Source organism: Candoia aspera, chromosome 1 (assembly GCF_035149785.1).
Source record: "Candoia aspera isolate rCanAsp1 chromosome 1, rCanAsp1.hap2, whole genome shotgun sequence".
NCBI lineage: Eukaryota > Metazoa > Chordata > Lepidosauria > Squamata > Boidae > Candoia > Candoia aspera.
The window spans coordinates 228,471,607-228,489,855 of NC_086153.1; the positions used below are offsets into that span (position 1 = coordinate 228,471,607).

The 18,249-nt window shown below is 44.0% G+C and overlaps 2 protein-coding genes across 3 annotated transcripts in view; one reads left to right on the forward strand and one right to left on the reverse strand.

Annotated features, from left to right (window-relative positions):
* The window catches only part of LOC134487271 (unconventional myosin-X-like), a 112,243-nt gene extending 109,197 nt beyond the window's left edge, over window positions 1-3,046 (forward strand). The window contains exon 41 of the mRNA XM_063288969.1: window positions 498-3,046. Coding sequence (XP_063145039.1) covers window positions 498-611 — 114 coding nt within the window. The 3' untranslated portion in view covers window positions 612-3,046. The remainder of the gene's footprint in view (window positions 1-497) is intronic.
* On the reverse strand, window positions 54-12,486 carry AIP (aryl hydrocarbon receptor interacting protein). 2 transcript variants are annotated; one of them, XR_010066840.1, is made up of 7 exons: window positions 12,217-12,486; window positions 10,576-10,755; window positions 9,444-9,632; window positions 8,586-8,762; window positions 7,137-7,278; window positions 6,680-6,949; window positions 54-1,233 (listed from the first exon to the last, which is right to left on the reverse strand). XR_010066840.1 is itself a non-coding variant. In XM_063288970.1 (6 exons), exons 1-6 carry the CDS (start codon window positions 12,313-12,315, stop codon window positions 6,744-6,746), a joined length of 993 nt encoding a protein of 330 aa, XP_063145040.1. In that variant the 5' UTR covers window positions 12,316-12,485; the 3' UTR covers window positions 3,971-6,743. The 2 variants fall into 2 exon arrangements, 1 of the variants encoding a protein (XP_063145040.1); XM_063288970.1 differs by lacking the exon at window positions 54-1,233 and having other exon boundaries at window positions 3,971-6,949; window positions 12,217-12,485.
* Between the last annotated feature and the right edge of the window lie 5,763 nt (window positions 12,487-18,249).

The following is an 18,249-nucleotide window of genomic DNA, read 5'->3' on the forward strand; positions in this document are numbered from 1 at the left end:
AGATTTGTGAGAGAGGAGGAATTCCTTTTCTAGGATGATGATAGCCACACAGATTAATTTTTTGTACCTTTATTTGTATCTCATCTCAAGCTCTAAAATGGGCATTTTAAGCATTTACTAAAAATTTGCAGGAAGATAGAATTCTAATAAAATAATGACCCAAAAAACAGTTTAGCGACAATAGTATCGGAACAGAAAGCTTTAACTGATGACTTCATTAAGCCACTTTGATACCTCTACATGTATGTTGAATTTCATCTTCCATTATTTCCAGCCAGCACAATTGTTATCTATGCTTATTGGAAATTATGGATGCTACAGATCAGTGCACATCTGGGGAATGCTAAACTCTGCATTGTAGGCTTACATTTCAATCATGGTCTGTAACGTTGATTTGCAAAACATGTATTCAACTTGTCTTTGGACACTATGAGAAACCACAGTGGTGTCCTAGTCTCCTAAAGGGTTCTGATTATCCTCTCCTCTTATTTCATTAGGTAGGAGAAATAATTAAGATCATGAAGGCCTATATCAACATGATTGTGAAGAAATGCTGTAGCATCAGATCAGCCACCAGCTTGGACAGCCATGCAAGTATCTGGATAAGGTGATTAGGTTTGCAGAGTTAATTGAGCCACTGAGAAAGACACATGCTGTAACTCAGCCAGATTTGTAGCAGATTCTTTTTGTTAAGAAAACATTACTCCATAATTCTCCTTCCAGCATATTGCCTGAGAGATGCATAAAGGGATAGGGTTGAACATCCAGAGCTTTCATAATTAAAATTACCACCACACAGGCCAGAAACCTGAGGCAGTTTTATGTGGGCTTTCCCTGAGCCCACTCTTGTGGGACAGATCTTACTGCAAGGGCAAAGCAAGAGCCTTCTTTGCCCAAAAGAGCATCATACGAAGACCTTTTCTGCAATAAAAGCAGCAGGAGAGTTGCTAAGCTAGTACCAGCAAGAATTCCACATTGGGAAGAAATGGAAGTTCTTTTGTTAGCTCTGCATTGGGTGGAGCATGTGATTCCTCAGGAATGAGCTGCTACATCTGAACAGACTTCATCTTTGCAAGACTGTTACCATCACCAGTGGCTTCAAGTTGATGACTTAAAACTTCCAAATCAGTTTTCAGTACTACTTCTATAAGAAGCTACTTCATGTTCAGTGGGCATGGATATACTTACCAAGGCTTGGGACTGCTGCTACATGGGAGATCAGCTGTCAGAAGGCTGCATAAATGTAATGACATGGCACTGTTCCTTCTTCAAGGCCTTCATGACTTTTCATGCTGCATGTTTGGGGAAGTGCCACTTAATGGAAAAACATGTATCTGGTTCATTCAGAGGATAAAGTCCAATTTTGTATCCTGTATGCTGCAGCTCTCTTTCTTCCTTGGCAAGGAGTTTGGACTTCATATTTTTAATATGTTTGTTTTTCTGCACTGCCATCTTATATAAGGAATGGGAAGAATTGATGTTAAGATGGACAGAAAGAATGGATTTCTACTCTATTCTTAGCCTGAATACATCCTTCTCTGGACTGATGCCTCCCAGATACGTTGATGGAATTGTAACTAAACACAACTAAAGGGTGCCAGGCTGGAGAAAGATGCTCTCAGGCTAAGGTTAACTGTGCTTTGTGTAGGAAAACAGCGCATTGGTTCACTTGCACTGAAAATATTTTTTAAAAACCCTAAATGAAATACTGTAATAAAATACTCCAAATTCCTTACTAAGAAAAGAGAAGCTCTGAACCCTCAATACAATTTGTGCAAAATAAACAGATTTATCTTTAGATCTAATTTATCTGGGTTTGGTAGCAACAAGAAATAGAAGAAATTGGGCACAAGATGAAGCTCCTGTCTCAAAGTATGAAAATCTGGCCCACCCTGTGCTGTCCAGATGCTTTGGATTAGAACTCCCCCAGTCCCTTTCTACTGGCCATGGTGGCTGGGACTGAAGAAGAATCAAAATATTTGGAGAGCACAACGTTATCTAACCTCTGTTCCAATGTAAGTATTCTTTCACAGTTTTAAGGGTCAGGATTTTATTAAATATAATTGAGACATCCAGACTCTTGAATTGTGTGCCCCTGCCCAATCTTGCATTTATATTACTTTCTGGCATGGTTCAAATGTTTCCCATCCCAGAAAATCCTCATGTTTCCCACTCCTAATACAGCTAAGCAACATCTCCCAAACTGGGCTTCCTCCTAATGTGTGAACTTCAGCTCTTGGGAGTTCCCCAGGCTGAGAAATGCTGAACTAGAGATATCCAGTTACCATCTTCTGGAAATGTCTAACAAGTGGAACGTCCAGGCTTCCCAGAATCCAAAGACAATGGACCTTTGCAAAGGATTTCCCAAGCAGTGACCTTCCCTTCCTTCCCCTCCTGTCCCTGGGATTGCAAATGTGGGACCATGACCACATGAAGAAATCTCCTGTTAACATGATCACAACTGCCATCTTTTTAGAGAGATTCTCTGCCACAATGGATGAACAATTAGGGGCACCCCCAAATATTCTGTGCATGTAAGGTAATTGCGTCAGTCAGGCTGGACCTAAACATCACAATTCATCTCTCTATAGACATTGCCTTAACACCAGGCTGAGCCCCATTCAGTTCCCCTTTCTTGCCTCTTTTCAGTTTCTGAAAGTTGAACAGAGAGACACATGATCTTATTTTTTGGTCCAATACATTGACTAAGACAGCCTTCCTCAACCAAGTGCCCTCCTAATGGATCGAGAATTTCCAGTCGGTGCAGCTGGCATGTTGTAAAGTGGAGTGTATCAATTAGTTTCCACACATGTGGAGGGCACCACTTGGAGGAAGCCTGGACATCAGTCTCCTCAGTATATTCCTTTGCTCCCCTGAACCTGCAATACTACTGCTATATCCTGGCTCGTGGGTTGCTGCAGGCAGCTAAAACCCAATTGGGAACGTAACAGACATTAATTGTATTGCAGATTTGTTTCTGCACTTCTTTGTTTAATTTGTAACTGGCTTTACAAAATGGAGGTTTAATAAATTATTGATTGTGTAATTATTTTCCTTTAGTTTTTGTTCACAGACTTGGTTTGAATTGTAATGAAATATCTCATTTCTCATGACTTTTTCTTCATGACTAACACTGCTTCTTCACAAACATTTACACTCCAAAACATTTATTACATCTAATTAAAATTTGATAGAAAATGCTTTGCAATCAGGATTTGGCTGAGGCTATTAAAGAAACTTTCCCTATGCTGGTCAGCCATGTCTTTGTAATTAAAAAAACAATCACTTCCAGGGGAAGAAGATTAGCACATGCTTACTTAAAATGCTATATTTATGTTGATTTCCCATATGACTTGCTAAACCCCCATCTGTGCTCCTGAACAGATCGGCCTTATCTGGCCTCATCCAATTAAACTGGACTGTAACTTCTAATTCATGTCTCAACTTTCCTTTATATCTTTTCATAAGTTCTTAGAATATTATGAATGCTTTTAACAGTGGCAGCTCAAAGCAAAACAGATAAAACAGGCCCTAGGATGAGCACTCCAGAAACTTCAAGTTTCTATTATCTTTCCAGTAACATTTTTTTGTACAGAACTCTACTGTAATCAATTAAATCACAATAGAACTTTATCATTCTTCCACAAGAGGATTTTTTTAATGTGGACAGTCACAGTCTACTGTACTGAAATGAATGGCAAGGCTGCAAAAACAATACTGGGAATGTGCACCTCCTGGTGTTCTCTGTCATGTCTCCACCTGGGAGGCACGTGCCAGGCTAAACTGACAGGGAAGCAAGTTCCTAAGCCATGCAAGGCACAAAACGCACTGGATAGATCTAAGCCCCTGTACTTCACTTCTAATTTGGTTGCCTCTCATTTTCCCTGAAAGACTGCTATTGATGCAGGAATGTGCAGGCAGGAAGAGAGTCCTGTGGAAAAGGAAGGTGTCTTTGCTAATGGCAACAATATCAAGCAAGACAAATTAGTTTATTAAGAGGAGAGATGGAACGTACTGTTAAAGAAGCCACATAGTCTCAGCCCTACAGATAATATCCAAGAGGAAAATATTCTTTTAATTTGAACTGGGCAGTTACATGTCACCTTCTGTTAGCATGTGGAGGTCTTCAGTCACAAGAGAAACACTTTGGCCATGGGTTCTCGTTTCCATTACTGGCCATCCCTATAGTTGTGAAGATGCACCCACAAACAATATCATCATCCCAGCCAGGTAACTCTGGTCTAGAAGCTATTGAAGCATACCTTTTATTCTACAAGAGCTCACAAAAAAGGCACAGCAAACAGCAGCCAAGAACTAACATCTGGAGAGCAGCGCTAGCTAAACAAATGCATTGCTTTACCAACACTTGGGAAATGCACAGGGAAACCAGGTCTATTTTCTTCCAAGGAACCATGGATTGGATTGAGATTAGTTTATCTGAACTTGGGGGGCCTCTGAAATAAAAGTAAAAATTAAATCATGATGAAGTCCCCTGCAATTTAGCAGGAGAAACACACATAGACATGATCAAATTCATGGTCCTTAAAAAAGGTGATGTAAATTCTGAACAACTTTAGCAATAAAAATTGATGAATTGAAAGCTTGTGGATCTATAGCTAATCTGGAGAGACTCGCAGATGGCTTTGGCAGTAGAAGTTTTGAGGAGGCAGAATGGAAGGAAACAACATTACACCCCAGTCCTGGTGCCAATAGGAAACAGCTCTCAGTCTCATCCACCCCAGGGAAGAAGAAAAAAATTACTATCCTGCTCTGCATAGCCCAGCTTCCTCATCTGGGCCCTCAGGATGCGATTCCCAAAGGCAGTCCAAACTCAGCTAGAGAACCCCCAGTTATGGAAGGCTACACTCCCCAGACACATTCCTGTTCTGGTCTTATGAAGAAACATTTTCCACTCTGCCTCCTGGCTGCAACCCATATATACACACACACACACCAACCAGTCTTTGATCTTAAACGAAAAGCTGCCACAGAATGTTTCTGGGAGGGGTTGAAAGGTAACCGCCCCCCCAGCAGCAACAGCAAAACACCACTATTCTTCATTACTTGGGAATGGGGAGTGGAACCAGGAAGCCTAACTCTTGCGTGGGACCTTCACTCTCAGCCACTACTCTGCACCATCAAAAACAAACAGTAGTGAGGCCCCAGCTCGCAGTAGTGGGGATTTTCTCATCCACAGGGATAAATCCAGCAAGGTAATCCCCACACAGTTCTGCCAGTGCATAGCACCCCCTGGGGGAACTCAGCAACAGAGCTTTCCTTTTTGAGGGAGGCACTGACAACCACTATGCAGTCCAAGTTGAGACCCAGTTTCTGTAAAGGTATGAAGGGCTTGGGACTGCAGGCCCCCTTCCCCCTCTCTCTACTGAAGGATAACATTCAGAACAGGCCACATTTTGAACGAGGAGCAGCCACAAAACCTAAGCCCCGGGGCTGCTTTGCCAGTAACTGCTACTGATGGAAGGAAAGTTGGCATTCAAGAAGCAATGACTTGATGGCTGAGATTTCCAAAGCAGCCAGAGGCTATTGAGAGGGTAGGAGTACAATACGCTGCTCCAATAAATAGATGGGAGCGGTGAGCTAACATCACCTTTGCTCCTACAGCTTCCACAGAGAGAAGGAAGGGGAGATTTCAGCCCATTTTAATTAGGAAGCAACATCCACTAGGCCACTCTCCCTCTTATGTACCAAACCCAAGTAATGTTGGGCTCAGGAGTCCCTTGGCAGGCAAACTGCAGCAGCAGCACCAATCCAAGGCTGGAAGGTGACAAGCTACCTGTGTCTCTTCAACTCACACCCAGCTGGCACAGGATTCTTTACTCAGGGGTGAGCTGAGAACAGCTTGCCAGCACAGCCACCTCACTGCAGACGTGAGCTACTGTCTTTCCTCTCAAATATGATACGCTTTGTGTTCCCTTCTTAACCTGCACAGAGATGCTCTATAAGCTTCTTTTATAAAGGAGAGGGGCAGGGCGGAATTGCCGGGTATAATCCCACACAGCCAAGCAGCAGCAAGGAGTTGGGAAAGGACGTCTAACTGAAATTGTGCACGTACTTGCATGACTCCATAGGGAGGGAGGGAGGGAGGGAGGGAGGGAGCAGGGAAGACGTTCAAGAGGCCATCACCTCTCAGCATTGTCATTACTGGAACCCCCTTCTCTCTTGCCCACATCTCAGACGTGGAAGCCACTGCTGTTTCTAGAGACCAGATGCTCCTACACCTGGCCTTTCCTCCAGCAGCAGAAAGGAGATTTGGGAATGGAAGAGAAGAGAAGCCTTGATCCAAAGCAAACCCTTCAGACAGTAGCTTCTGCCAGCCCTTTCATAATGCATCAGCCCAGGAAGAAAGTTTCCTTCCTTGTGCTCAGATGACCAAAAGGCACCATGTGCAGAGGAACAGGAGAAAAAATTAATCATGGGAGAAAGAGGCACACACCTAACTGGCAGACACATTCTGGGTGCGCTTCCCACCTTTGGCCTGGAGAATCAGAAAGGCTTTCCTGCCGTATCTCACATACTTTGGCAGTTGCAAATAGTGCTATTGGCACAGAGAGCACAGCCTTTGTTGGCAAGAAAAGCTGGATCCCTCCAACATCGGTATGGAGGATGGGGATACACTAGCCCTGACAAGGAGCCACACATGTCATTTACACAGCCTCACCCCGGGGCTCCGATAGGAAAGCCAGAGCTGTCCTGAGCAAAAGCATCAGCAGCCGGTCCAGTGACTACTGGGAGAAGATGCCTTTGAAGCGGACCTTGTCCTCGTCGTCTTTTGCACGCAGGCGGGTCTCCAAGCTCCGAAGCTCCCGAGTTACCACTGGGGCCAGCGATGGATCCAGCTGCAGAACCTTGGCAAAGTCAGCCTGAGCCTCAGCTGCATTCCAGACGGCGGCATGAGCCTTGGCTCTCTTGAAGTAGGCCTTGACGTTATCTGGGTGGGGAAGTGGCCACTTGAGTAACCCAGGCAGGCCCCACCACCTGATGCCAAGGCCACCTAATGGCCTGCTCTAGTTCCAGCCTTGATGTTTCTCCTCCCCATTAGATGCTTCAGCCACACTTTGGTCTTCTCTACCCTTCAAACACACCGTAGCTCCTCTGTAGTGCACAAGTCTCCTTACCTTCGTACTTGTTGAGAATGGAAGAGCAGTGATCCAGCACCTCATAGTACTCCTCACTCAGCAGCTTGCACTGGCAGTAATTCAACAATAAAGGAGTGATCTGTTGGTCCAGCTGGATCCAGTCTGGGGATCCTGGCTGCTCCTATGGCATGGAACAAGAGAAAGGTCACAAAAGGTCTGGGTTGTGACTTGTGGCACAGACTAGAACACTTGTCGGCTGGCCTTGGACAGAACTGCTTGTGGTGGCAGCAAGGTCAAATCCACATGTGGCCAAGTCCTTATGAAATGGGAAGAGAGATGGACGATACGGCAAATAGTAGAGAAAACCCAAACCTTTCCACCACAAAACTGCCAGTCTATCTTTCTCTGACAAGGACTACATCCCATCTTGAGATGGAATGAGGAGGAAAACAATTTCAGACGCCAATTTCTGCAGGGAGGGGAAGGACAGCACAAGCTGCAGATTTCATCCTGCACACGGGTCTGCTAGCATCGCGTCAAATTTGGCCCAAGAGCCTTTTCAGGTATATGACCTGATGAAGAGAAAATTGTGCATACCTTGACAAATTATGTTACAGAGGGAACACTGGCTGCTCCTCAGATCCTGTCATAGAGCTGCAGGAGTGAGGAAGAGTACTCTTGCTTTGATATAATTACTTGGGTACACAACCCCTCTCTCTAATTGGAACTGAGCCAGGAGCACCCCAGAGTAGTTGAGCAAAAATGGTTTAGCGGTGGTCCTTCTTACTGGGGTGAATATGTGGAAAGTGGGACAGGCGGAGAAGCATTTAGGCAAGTTTTTTCAGATGAGGGCACATCTGGAACTTGGAGAATATGTGATAGATACATACATTCAAACAGAGCTGCCAGGGGAAACCTTTCTGGTAACAAATCCATCGAGGTGCCCAGGAATTCGTAAATTAGCCACCCAGGATGCTACGATCCCAGGGACTCTGTTGGGTCCAAAGGCTTTGTTGCCTAATAACAACAATAATGCACTTTACACTGCAGAATACCAATTTTCTTGGCAACTTAACTGAATAATCTTCATAAACTCAGGTGGGATAGGGAACTTGGTGGGCCCAACTGGAGGCACACTTGTGATCACAGACAGCACTACTCCTACCCCTGGTTTAGGCACAATAAACCCAGCGTTACATTACTAGGAACCCACTGACTGAAAGGAAGAAGTCTCATGGAAGCTCTGCCTCAGAGAACTTGTTGAATCAAGGGCAAGAAATTGTCCTGCATCAGGCCAAGCTTTAGCTGGTTATGAACGTGACCTAACTAGCTGCATTTGTACCTGCACAATGAAAGTGGGTTAGGATTTCTGCTTAATCTAGAGTGAAAATCCCTTACTGACTTGGCATTTGCCCCCCTGAATGGTATCCTAGTGAAACAGCTCCCAGCTAGAAAGAGGTGCTGCAGGGGAGCCACACCATCGGTCACCTTCATCTGCAGGTTCTTAAGGCAGGCAATAGCGTCATAGTACTTGGCAGCAGCCTCCTGTACTTTGCCTTCCTTGTAGAGCTCATTGCCCTCCTGGTGGATCAGAGGTACAGCCTTCATCTTCTCCTCATCTGACATAGCCCACGGATCCTGCCGGTACGTGCCAGGGCTTTCCACCTAGTGCGGCACAAGGCAACAAGCTTGGTTAGATCACAGAGATAGAGAAACCAGGCCCCTAAGAACCAGCCTGCTTTTGGTCACCCCAGGCTCTAAGGTACTGGAAGAGAACCAGTGCAATGGAGTGGGAAAGGCATTGGACTGGCACTGGGGAGACCAAGATTTAAGTCCATTTTCAGCCACAAAAGCTCCCTGGGTGACCTTGGGCCTGTCCCAGCCTATCTCACAGGGAAGTTTTAGTGGGGTAAAATGGGACATGGGAGTGCTGGGTATGCCACCTTGACCTCCTGGAGGAAAGGTGAGATATGTTTGTATCTAACAAATGGGTAAAATAATTAAAAAGCTGTCTCAGGACAAAATTGAAGAAGTTGGTGCAGGGTAAAAGGAGGACTTGCATTACTTCAGGCAGTTTTCCTTCTGTAGGATGGCAAAAAGCATGCTGCCTTTCTCCCTTAAAATGAGACCCACTGAAAAGATGACAGAATTCTCTCATGTGCCTGTGCCAGGAAAAAGACTAAGCCACACCACAGCCATCCCAACTTCTGTCTGAAGGCATCTGCCTTCTCCTTGCTTTGTGCAGCCATATACTTGTGTAGGTAAGAGACTCCCAAACATGTGCAGCCTGATCACCCTTCTGATTCTTGTCTAGCCAAGAGGACCTCACCTTTCCTTCCCCCTCACCTTGAGCACCTCAATGGCAAAGATGAGGGGCTGGGGGTTCTGCTGGAGCTCATCAAGGTCTGGGTAACCCAGCGAATGGTGCTCGTGCATCTGGGCAATGCCACAGCAATGTCGCTGTCCCTCCAGTGGATCTTTCCCAGCTGCGATGTTCCTCAGGCTCTTGGACACCATCGGATATAAGACCACATGCTGGGGAAGGAGGAGAGGGGGAGAAAAATGGCACCGTCAAGAGGGAATAAATCTACTTCCCCAATTAGGAAAAATGAGTGGCATGTGCATGTTCTGAAAGAAGGAAATCCAGCATTCCTTTACTCATGCCACAGTCAACACCAGATCAAGGTCCCTTTATGCCTGAGCCACGACAGAAGAATTTGGGAAGGGGCTTTTTCCCTACTTCTAACACTCACTGATGTTCTGTACTGCAAAACTGTAATTCCATGTACACCATGCAGGCTAACGAACTTGCTGCTTTCCTTTGCACAATTTTAATCTGTAAGGGGCAAAGTTGCATATATAGATTTTACATCATTTTACTCTGTAAGGGACAAAGAAGTATACATACATCAAAGAAGTCACTGTTCCTCTTTATTCTGTATTAGTCAGACCAAACCTAAAATGATGTGTCCACTCTTGGGGACTGCATTTTAGGGAGGATCCTGACAAACAAGGGTGTCCAGAAGATGGCAACCAAGCTGATAAATGGCTTGGAAGGAAAAACCTATGAGGAACAGTTGGAGGTGGTGGACATGTTTAGCCCAGAGAAGGTTGTAAGGAAATCTGATAGCTGTTCAAGCATCTGAAGGATCCTCCTGCAGCAAATGGGGCAAAGTTCTTCAGAGCTGTTCCAGGATAAGAAATAATGGGTTTAAATTATAAGGAAGTAGATTTCAGTTGAACATCAAGGAAACTTTTCTAACAGTACGATCAGTTCAATAGTGGCACAGACTGTCAGTGACATGGAATTTCTTTCACTGAGGTGTTGAGATGGCCATCTGTCTGGGGTGCTGCAGTAGTGGATTCCTGCACTGGGCAGGGGGTTAGGCTAAATGATCCCCAAGCCCCTCCCAACCTTACATTCTAGGATTGTACGAATTCTCTCCAGATTCTTCCCAAAAGCTGGCCTGGGAAATACCTTTGTGTCACACAAGAATTCAGCCACCTCGCCCTCCCGCATGCTGTGCAAGATGGTTTCCCAGACAGGCAGCTTGAATTTCTTGCCAATGATCAGCTCCATAGGCTTGTCCCGAGTACGACTATCATCTAGTACTTTCTGATCCGAACTGCAAAGCATTGTGCGATAGTGGAAGGTAACCTGAAGAGAACCAGAAACAGAGCAAGTGAGTAAGTTCCACCACTGATCTACCAGAATAGACTATGTCAGGTATTTTAACTCGTTTCCAGTATGGAGTTCAATGATGTTGCCTTAATATAGAATTGGCCACATCACAAAGACACAGATCATTTGGTGAAGGTGACAACATTACTGGGATTGTGCAGCGCTCTGGCTCCAAAGCTGAAAAGATGCTTCAAAGCAGACATAGTTTTGCAACCCCATACCAGTCAGCACCTCCTTAAAGAATCGTCAACTCCTGTTAGCCTCGTGATCTCAAGAAAATACACACTGGAATGTAACCGAGGCAGGGTGCCCATGCCTACTCCGTCATACCAGAGATTGGAGATAGCTCATATTTCAGTTACTTAGATGTGCATGCAAAGAAGAAACTAAAGGGAAGCTAACCTGTATGAAATGATTTTGAGATTAACAAACAACAAATGTAAATGTGCCTTCAAATTGAGGTTGACTCTTGGTGACTACATCCATCATTTTCTTGGTCATGTGACAGAACTGGCTTGCCACTAATTTCTTCCAGGCTTTTTTTTTTTTTACTTCCCAGTTTGGTTTAGAGCCCTTATCCTCCTGGCGGAGGTGGGGGGGTCTTCCGTCCTAGCAGTAACCAGGCCCAATGCAGCTTAGCATCCAAACCCAGACAAGGTCAGCCAGATGAAAATTTAGGAGGGACCTGAAAATCCCTCCTAAATTCAGCAGGGGCAGCCTTCTGGTGCTGGGCCACCTGTGGCCTTTCTAATTTTGTAAACCTAACCAGCTCCATCTGGCAGGGCCTCTGGTGAGGGATGCTGGAATTGTCCAGCAACATCAAAAGGGCTGACGACTCTCCATTTCTATCTACAGGAAGGAAAACCTCCCTTGCTTACTCCTGCTTTCCCCAATTTGGTGTCCTCTAAATGTGCTGAACTACTATTCTCGCTAGCCAACTGGGATGACACTGAGAGGTTGTGGACCTGGGCAAATGCGGACCAAGAGGGCGGAAGGCCTCGTGAGCGATATGGAGCGTTCAATGCCGATTTGCCTCCTTCCACTCCTTTGCTATGCCTACATAAGTTACGTAAATTACGTAGGCATAGGGTGGATGACATTCTAGAGGTGACGGACTCATCCTTGGGGGAGCTGAGGGTGGCGATGACAGACAGGAAGCTCTGGCATGGGCTGGTCCATAAAGTCACTAAGAGCCGGAAGCGACTGAACGAATAAACAACAACAAAAAAGCTAACGAGTGGAAGGAGACAAATCGGCATCGAACGCTCCATATCGCTCAAGAGACCTTCCGCCCCCTTCGTCCCCACTCGTCCAGGTCCACAACCCATCGCGCACGCGCATTTTAGTCCAGCCAGTAACTCTTTCCTTTCCGTTGGCGCATGCGCGTTTGTCGGCCCGGTTCCGTTATTTCTGAGAACCGTGCCCGATCTTTTTCACCTTGGTACCATCTTGATACTCAGGCGTCGGTCCCCGGCCTTCTTGCACCAACCGCTTCTGGATCCCATCCGCTCGGAGCTGCGCGATCTGGTCCGCCATGATAGCTTCTCACCGGATCCCGCTTCAATGTAGTCTTCGTGCGTTTTGGATTGCCGAACTTCGTTCGCCTTGTTCCGGATGTACTCGTCTTTCCCCGTATCCGGTCTCGGATACATCCGTTAGCTATCGGGAACTTTCGGAAAGACTCGGGCGCAGCGTTTGATCTAAGGCGAAAGAGGTAGTTTCCGAGTGACAAGCGGACCGCCGGGACGGTGAAACTCTACTAAGCCGGGGAGCTGGGACAGCGTGTGGGGGAGAGGCGTTACTATTATTCAGCATTAAGTAAGAGAAAGTAGGGTTCCCAAATCCTGAGGAAGCTGAGCCTTGTACCCGTTTTCACTTTCCCTGACAAGTCTGTTGCCTCTGTAGTTTGCTTCCCCTGCCGCGGTTGCATCCCACTACTTGGTGCGACGAGTTCCGAGCAGAAGTCGGTTTGCGGATTTGCTCAGCCTCGGCTCGAGCGAGCAGATCTCCGTCGGTGGGGTTGGCTCATGGCTTCGATGGGCACCCAGTCCACCCCCTGCCGCTGCGGGAGATCCAAAACACTGGCAGCCCCGCCTCTGCCTAAGCCAGCCTTCGGCAAGGAGAGAGCCGCCCTCCCCTTCCCGGGGCGATCTGCTCCACAGCCAATCAGTGGCGGCTACGTCCAGAGGGATGCAATACTGTGAAGGCGGCCTTCCTGTTTTTTCCTTCTTAACGAGATTGTGAAAAGGGGGGGGGGGAAATGGGGAAGCGCTGCTTAGAATCTGTCTTTTTCTGAGCTTCCTTCAACAACACTGAGCTCATCTATTGATTGACGGATTCCGTAGCTTTATATCCTGCTTTTCCAAGTACTCCAAACACCATGGATATATCTAGAGCCACAGGCCACAACAAAATCTTCCCTTCTCTAGTTTCCGCGAATAATGCAAATTCATTGGAAGGGGTGTGTGTTTCTCCCTTTCCACAGGCTGCCAGAGAATATGTCCCTTCGGGGAATTCAGTTGAAGTAATAGGAGATGCAAAGCAGCACAGATCTGAAACTTTTTTTCATAGCAGGAACAATAGTATCTGCTAGGATACTGGGCTACTAGTCAGAGAAAAAGGACAACGGACTGGTTTGCAACAGATCAGCATAAGGGGATGTTAACTGTGAGGATTTACCTCACCGGAGGTCATAGTATCTGATTAAATGGGAAGACTTTGTAGCTGTATTAAGTTAAACTTTGCATTTCAGCTGGCTGAAAATCTGCTGAAGTTTGAAGCATCTTACAAGTTGGATCTATAGTTAAAAGGAAGTGATAGAAGATTTTACATATATAGAACTTAAATACAAATATATTTCATTTTCATGTATTTTATATGTAGTATTCAAATGTTAGGAACATTTGCACTTGTATCATGGCCCTGAAACCAAGTTGTATTTCCTAAAAGAGTTCTGTTTACTTCTTCCTCTTCCTTTCTTTCAGGCCTACAGGCCTTGATAGATAGCTGTGCGCATAGAAGCAAGATAAGGTGTACATTCCAAGGATAGCTTCTCCAGAGGAAAGGCATTGTTTAATAACAGTCAAGGCGCCCTAGAAAGGATGGAAGGAAGTCCCGTATATGGAATGATATCAAGATAGAGTAAAGGAAGGAAATTCCTAATATGGAATGGGGTTAAGGTAGAGTATGGATAACTGAGTAAGGGAAGGTATTCTAAAGGAGGAGTTGAATGGAATGTATATAATGTGCTGTAAGGAGGGGGTCCTGCGCAGCCGCCCACCTAACAGCTTGATGTCATTGCTTTTGCTCTTGGGTGAAGAATAAAGAACTTAATTTCATGCAACTTTTCAGGTTTGTTCAGAAACAAACCTGAAAAGGAAATATAAAAAATTCTAACAGAAGTATCAAGTTCGCTGTAGTTTTATTTCCAAAGATGTATAGGTTTGCAATCATGGCCTTTAATTATTTGTATTTTATTTATAATTTGCTTTAGATGTCTGTTTTGTGATGGAGTTGTTTATCAGAACGTTAGCATCTTTGAGCATAATGGAACAGCAGCATATTACCTGTTTTTATGCATACACACACAAGTCTCCTTATGGCTTTAACATTTACATATGTATAACGACATGGGACTTGCTTTCCCTGGGCACTTTCCTATTTCAGTATCAAGAAATTTCTCTTATCTATCTATTGGGGAATTTCCAGACATGGATCTAGAATGACATTCATTTTATTCTCAGTACTGAAAGAACAAGAATAGGGAAAGTTTTTAGGGATCTGCCAGAATTCCACACATCATAATTAGAGAATTGGTGCTTTTGTTCTGTAGAAGTGACTCCTCTGCCACTTAAACCTGCTGCTTTTCCTACTGTTCCATGCAGAACTCGGCGAAAATAATTACTCTTTTTCTGGACATAGCTTTTTCTGGCAGCATTATTCAGGTATTACCTTTTCTATTACTTTTTAAGTTGTTGGGAATCAAGCATACTTAAAACTAAATGTTTTGGTTATTAGCTAAATGGATTTATACAAATGGAATATTTTCATATGGCCAACAAATATTGTGAATTAATGGATTTGGAATTCATGCAAAGCCTTTCTGACAATGAGTGATGCCTTAATGTCTGCTTAACCTGCCTTAACTGCCTGTCATGCTCCCCGATCAAACGTTCCCAGAACATCTGATTGGACTCACATGCATGCATTCTCCAACGTGTGTCAACTTGCAGGTCAACAGCATGGGAGGGAGAACATGGTTGGAGTGTGAAATCATGCTTGGACTATCTTAGAAACCCAAGGTCATTCTTGAAGAGCCATTGGAGACATCTGCAGATATCTACACTAACTGGCATGAGAGGGAGGGGGTGCATACCTGAGATGGGGAGTGGGGGGAGGAATTTGACTTCACTGAGAATGTATTAATGTAGAAAAGTGTGGGAACTTTCATTCGCAATTTTTTCCTTGTACTGAATGCTACACACCATGAAATAGATTTCTAAGCTAAAGCTTATGAGTCACAATTAATGGGAAGTTGAGTACTCCAGTCATCACACTGCCTTTAAATGTCCTTCTTGTTTGATCATAACCTAGATTACTTAGGGGAGACTGAAGAAAAACAGCTTGGTTTAATCACTGTTCCAGAAGGAAAAAATATTACATGCATGTCTATTAGCAGAAAATATTGTAGAAAAGTAGTTCCAAGTAACTCTCAGAAACAAGCCTAATCACAAGTTTTGGGAAGGAGGAAGTCTAAAAATTCATTTAACTAAAGATCTGGGATGGCTTACTAAGAGGTTAGTTTGAAGACTTGATTAAAAGCAAAATACTGATCAAATGTGTCTCTTAGTCTCCATTAAGGGAGTTGATCTCCCTCATCAGCTTCTCACTGCCCTCCCAAGATCACCTTTAAGATGTGAAAGAAGAGCTTTTGGGGCATACAATGAGATTTTATTTTGGATGTTAAAAAACAGGTAGAGCTCTCTGACAATTTCAGATTTTGTGGTCAACGTGTACCATTTGAATAGCCACTTGTGCTTTATGGTGTTTACTCTGTCCTTGTTTCAAGATTTCAAGTATGTATTTATTTCAGGAATTTTACATTGTGAACTTTCAGCATAAGTTCTGAGGAAGGTTTGCAGCTTGTTAATGTCAGGGTTTGAACTAAGGGGAAAGATGTATGCCTGTAATTCAAGCCAAATCCTAATTTCCCTATAACCAGTAGCTAAGGAGGCCTGGAGGTTCAATGACATGAGCACTACCTAGAGGTAACTACAGGAAGAAATGAGTGAAACAAAAGTTTTCTACAAGTCCCAATGTCACATATGAAACAATTTTGCTTCCTTAATTATGAAATATCCTATTTGGTCTTCAGAATGACAGGGAGGGACACTGATCAACAGCCCTTTTTCACAGCCTTGTTTGCTCATGCAGCCATTTTTCTTCAGTCTCATAAAATCAAAAGAGTTGAAAGGAATCTCAAAAGGCATTTAGTTCAATGCAGGAAAGCCACTATTACAACACTGTCATGGAGCTTAAAAACCTCTAGCAGAGAGCCCATCACTCAGGCAGAAAGTTAGTTTTACTGACAGAGTTCATTATCTTCAGGAAATTATTCCTAAATATTGAATATTCCTCATTTACTTATCTGAGCACTTGGTGCTGGTCTTCCCTATTGAAGTGATGGAAAATGAAGTCTGTGTGGTGCTCCTTCATTCCTGACCCAGCACACCTTTTTGCTAGATTTGATCTGTAGGTCTTTCGCTGTCCTCTGGATGCACTCTTGATACCAAACTATCCTTAAGTTGCAGTACCTGAAAGCAGAATAAAGTGGCACCATACTTCTGCTGACCTAAACATTACTCTTAATGCACTTTTAAATTATTAAATTGGCCTTTTAAACTGTTATCTATATCTACATGATGGAACAGCATCCACCCAGAGATTAGGATGGTCCCAACCCTTCCAGCCTTTCATAAGGCATTAAAAGACCTGGATGTTCCCTCAGGCACTTGAGTGGGAAGGCTGAACCAACCTTGGTGAATTAGTTTTGGTCTGTATGGAAGGCTAAGGCCTGAGGGGTATGCTATGTCAAATATTATTATTAGTAATAATAATGTAGGTGGGTTGTATTACGATTCGTTGTTTTTAAATCTCTGTGTACCACAAAGTCACTGCCATGAGATGGGCAGCTATATAAATTGTTTACAGAAATAAATAAAAATATGCTATAAAAATATACCATCTCAAATGTAACTCACTGTACAGTAGTAGACAGCTTTTTGAGGACACTGACATACTAATGTTCAGTTGCTATCAAGTAATGCTTAGCTGCTTCTAAGCATTTTCTTGCTGCTCAGACCTAGGCTTTTATTTCAAATGAAAACCTGCCATATGCAGAAACATCAAACTGCAGCTCGCACTAAAAACTTGGGAAGGAGACAGCTGGTAGTAGACTAGAAATATAGAACATTGGTTTCCACTGTCTGCCATCCTATATCAGGCAAAATATTCTAAGTGACTCTTGTGCAAGATTTTTAGAATGGGTGAGTTATATTTTCAGAGCAGGCGCAGTAAGTTCCTAGTTGCCAAAATACCGCATGTCTTTTCTCCATACGTAGATGTCAGTTGGAATTTGTAAACTAGAAAAAGACTTGCCGCAATCCCTCTCACAAGTACTTACAGTGTCCTACTATTGCCGTCTCATTTTTTGTTTTTTCATGTAAGAAATCTTTTTGAACAGTAGAGGCCACTGTTCTATCTTTTCCATGTCTTGCACAATTGAGAAATGATTTTCTTCCCCACTTCCCACATGCCTGAGTCCCTCTTCTTGAGTAAGATGAAGGTAACCACATAATGGCTAGCTCATGAGCCAAGCGAACTTCCCATCTTAACCACAGGGTTTATAAAAGACAGATATAGCTACATTTCATATGACTGCTAGCTAAACACTGTGCAAAATGGGGAACTGGGGCCATCCACTGGCAGGAGAGTTAGGTACATCTACTAAACAATACAGTGGAAAAGGACATTGTGCTTGGATCTAGAAAAACTTCAGAAAATTCAGTTACATGTTTTCTGTTCTTTTTAACTTCAAGTGGGCATAAGCTCATAATCTCATCACCAGATAGAGACTTGAAATTTAGAACCAGATTTGATCTTGAGGAGCAACTGTTAAATGCTCACACTGTTTCCCTATCAGTTGTCTTCTGAACATTGGTGGATGTTTCCTCTGGGATGGTGCCAGATTAGTTTTTGAGCTCATGCCAGTTCACCATGGCAAAGGCTGTATTTAGATGGCAGCAGCAGAATTAGCCAAGAAGTTACATGGATTACACATGGTAGGATGGTGTTCTGGAGAACACATCTACAATATGTGCACTGCTTATGTCACAGAAACAGCAAGTTCAATTTTAAAAAGCAGTAAAGTACCTTACGCCATTGCAAAATATGATGCCAGCCACCTTTCAT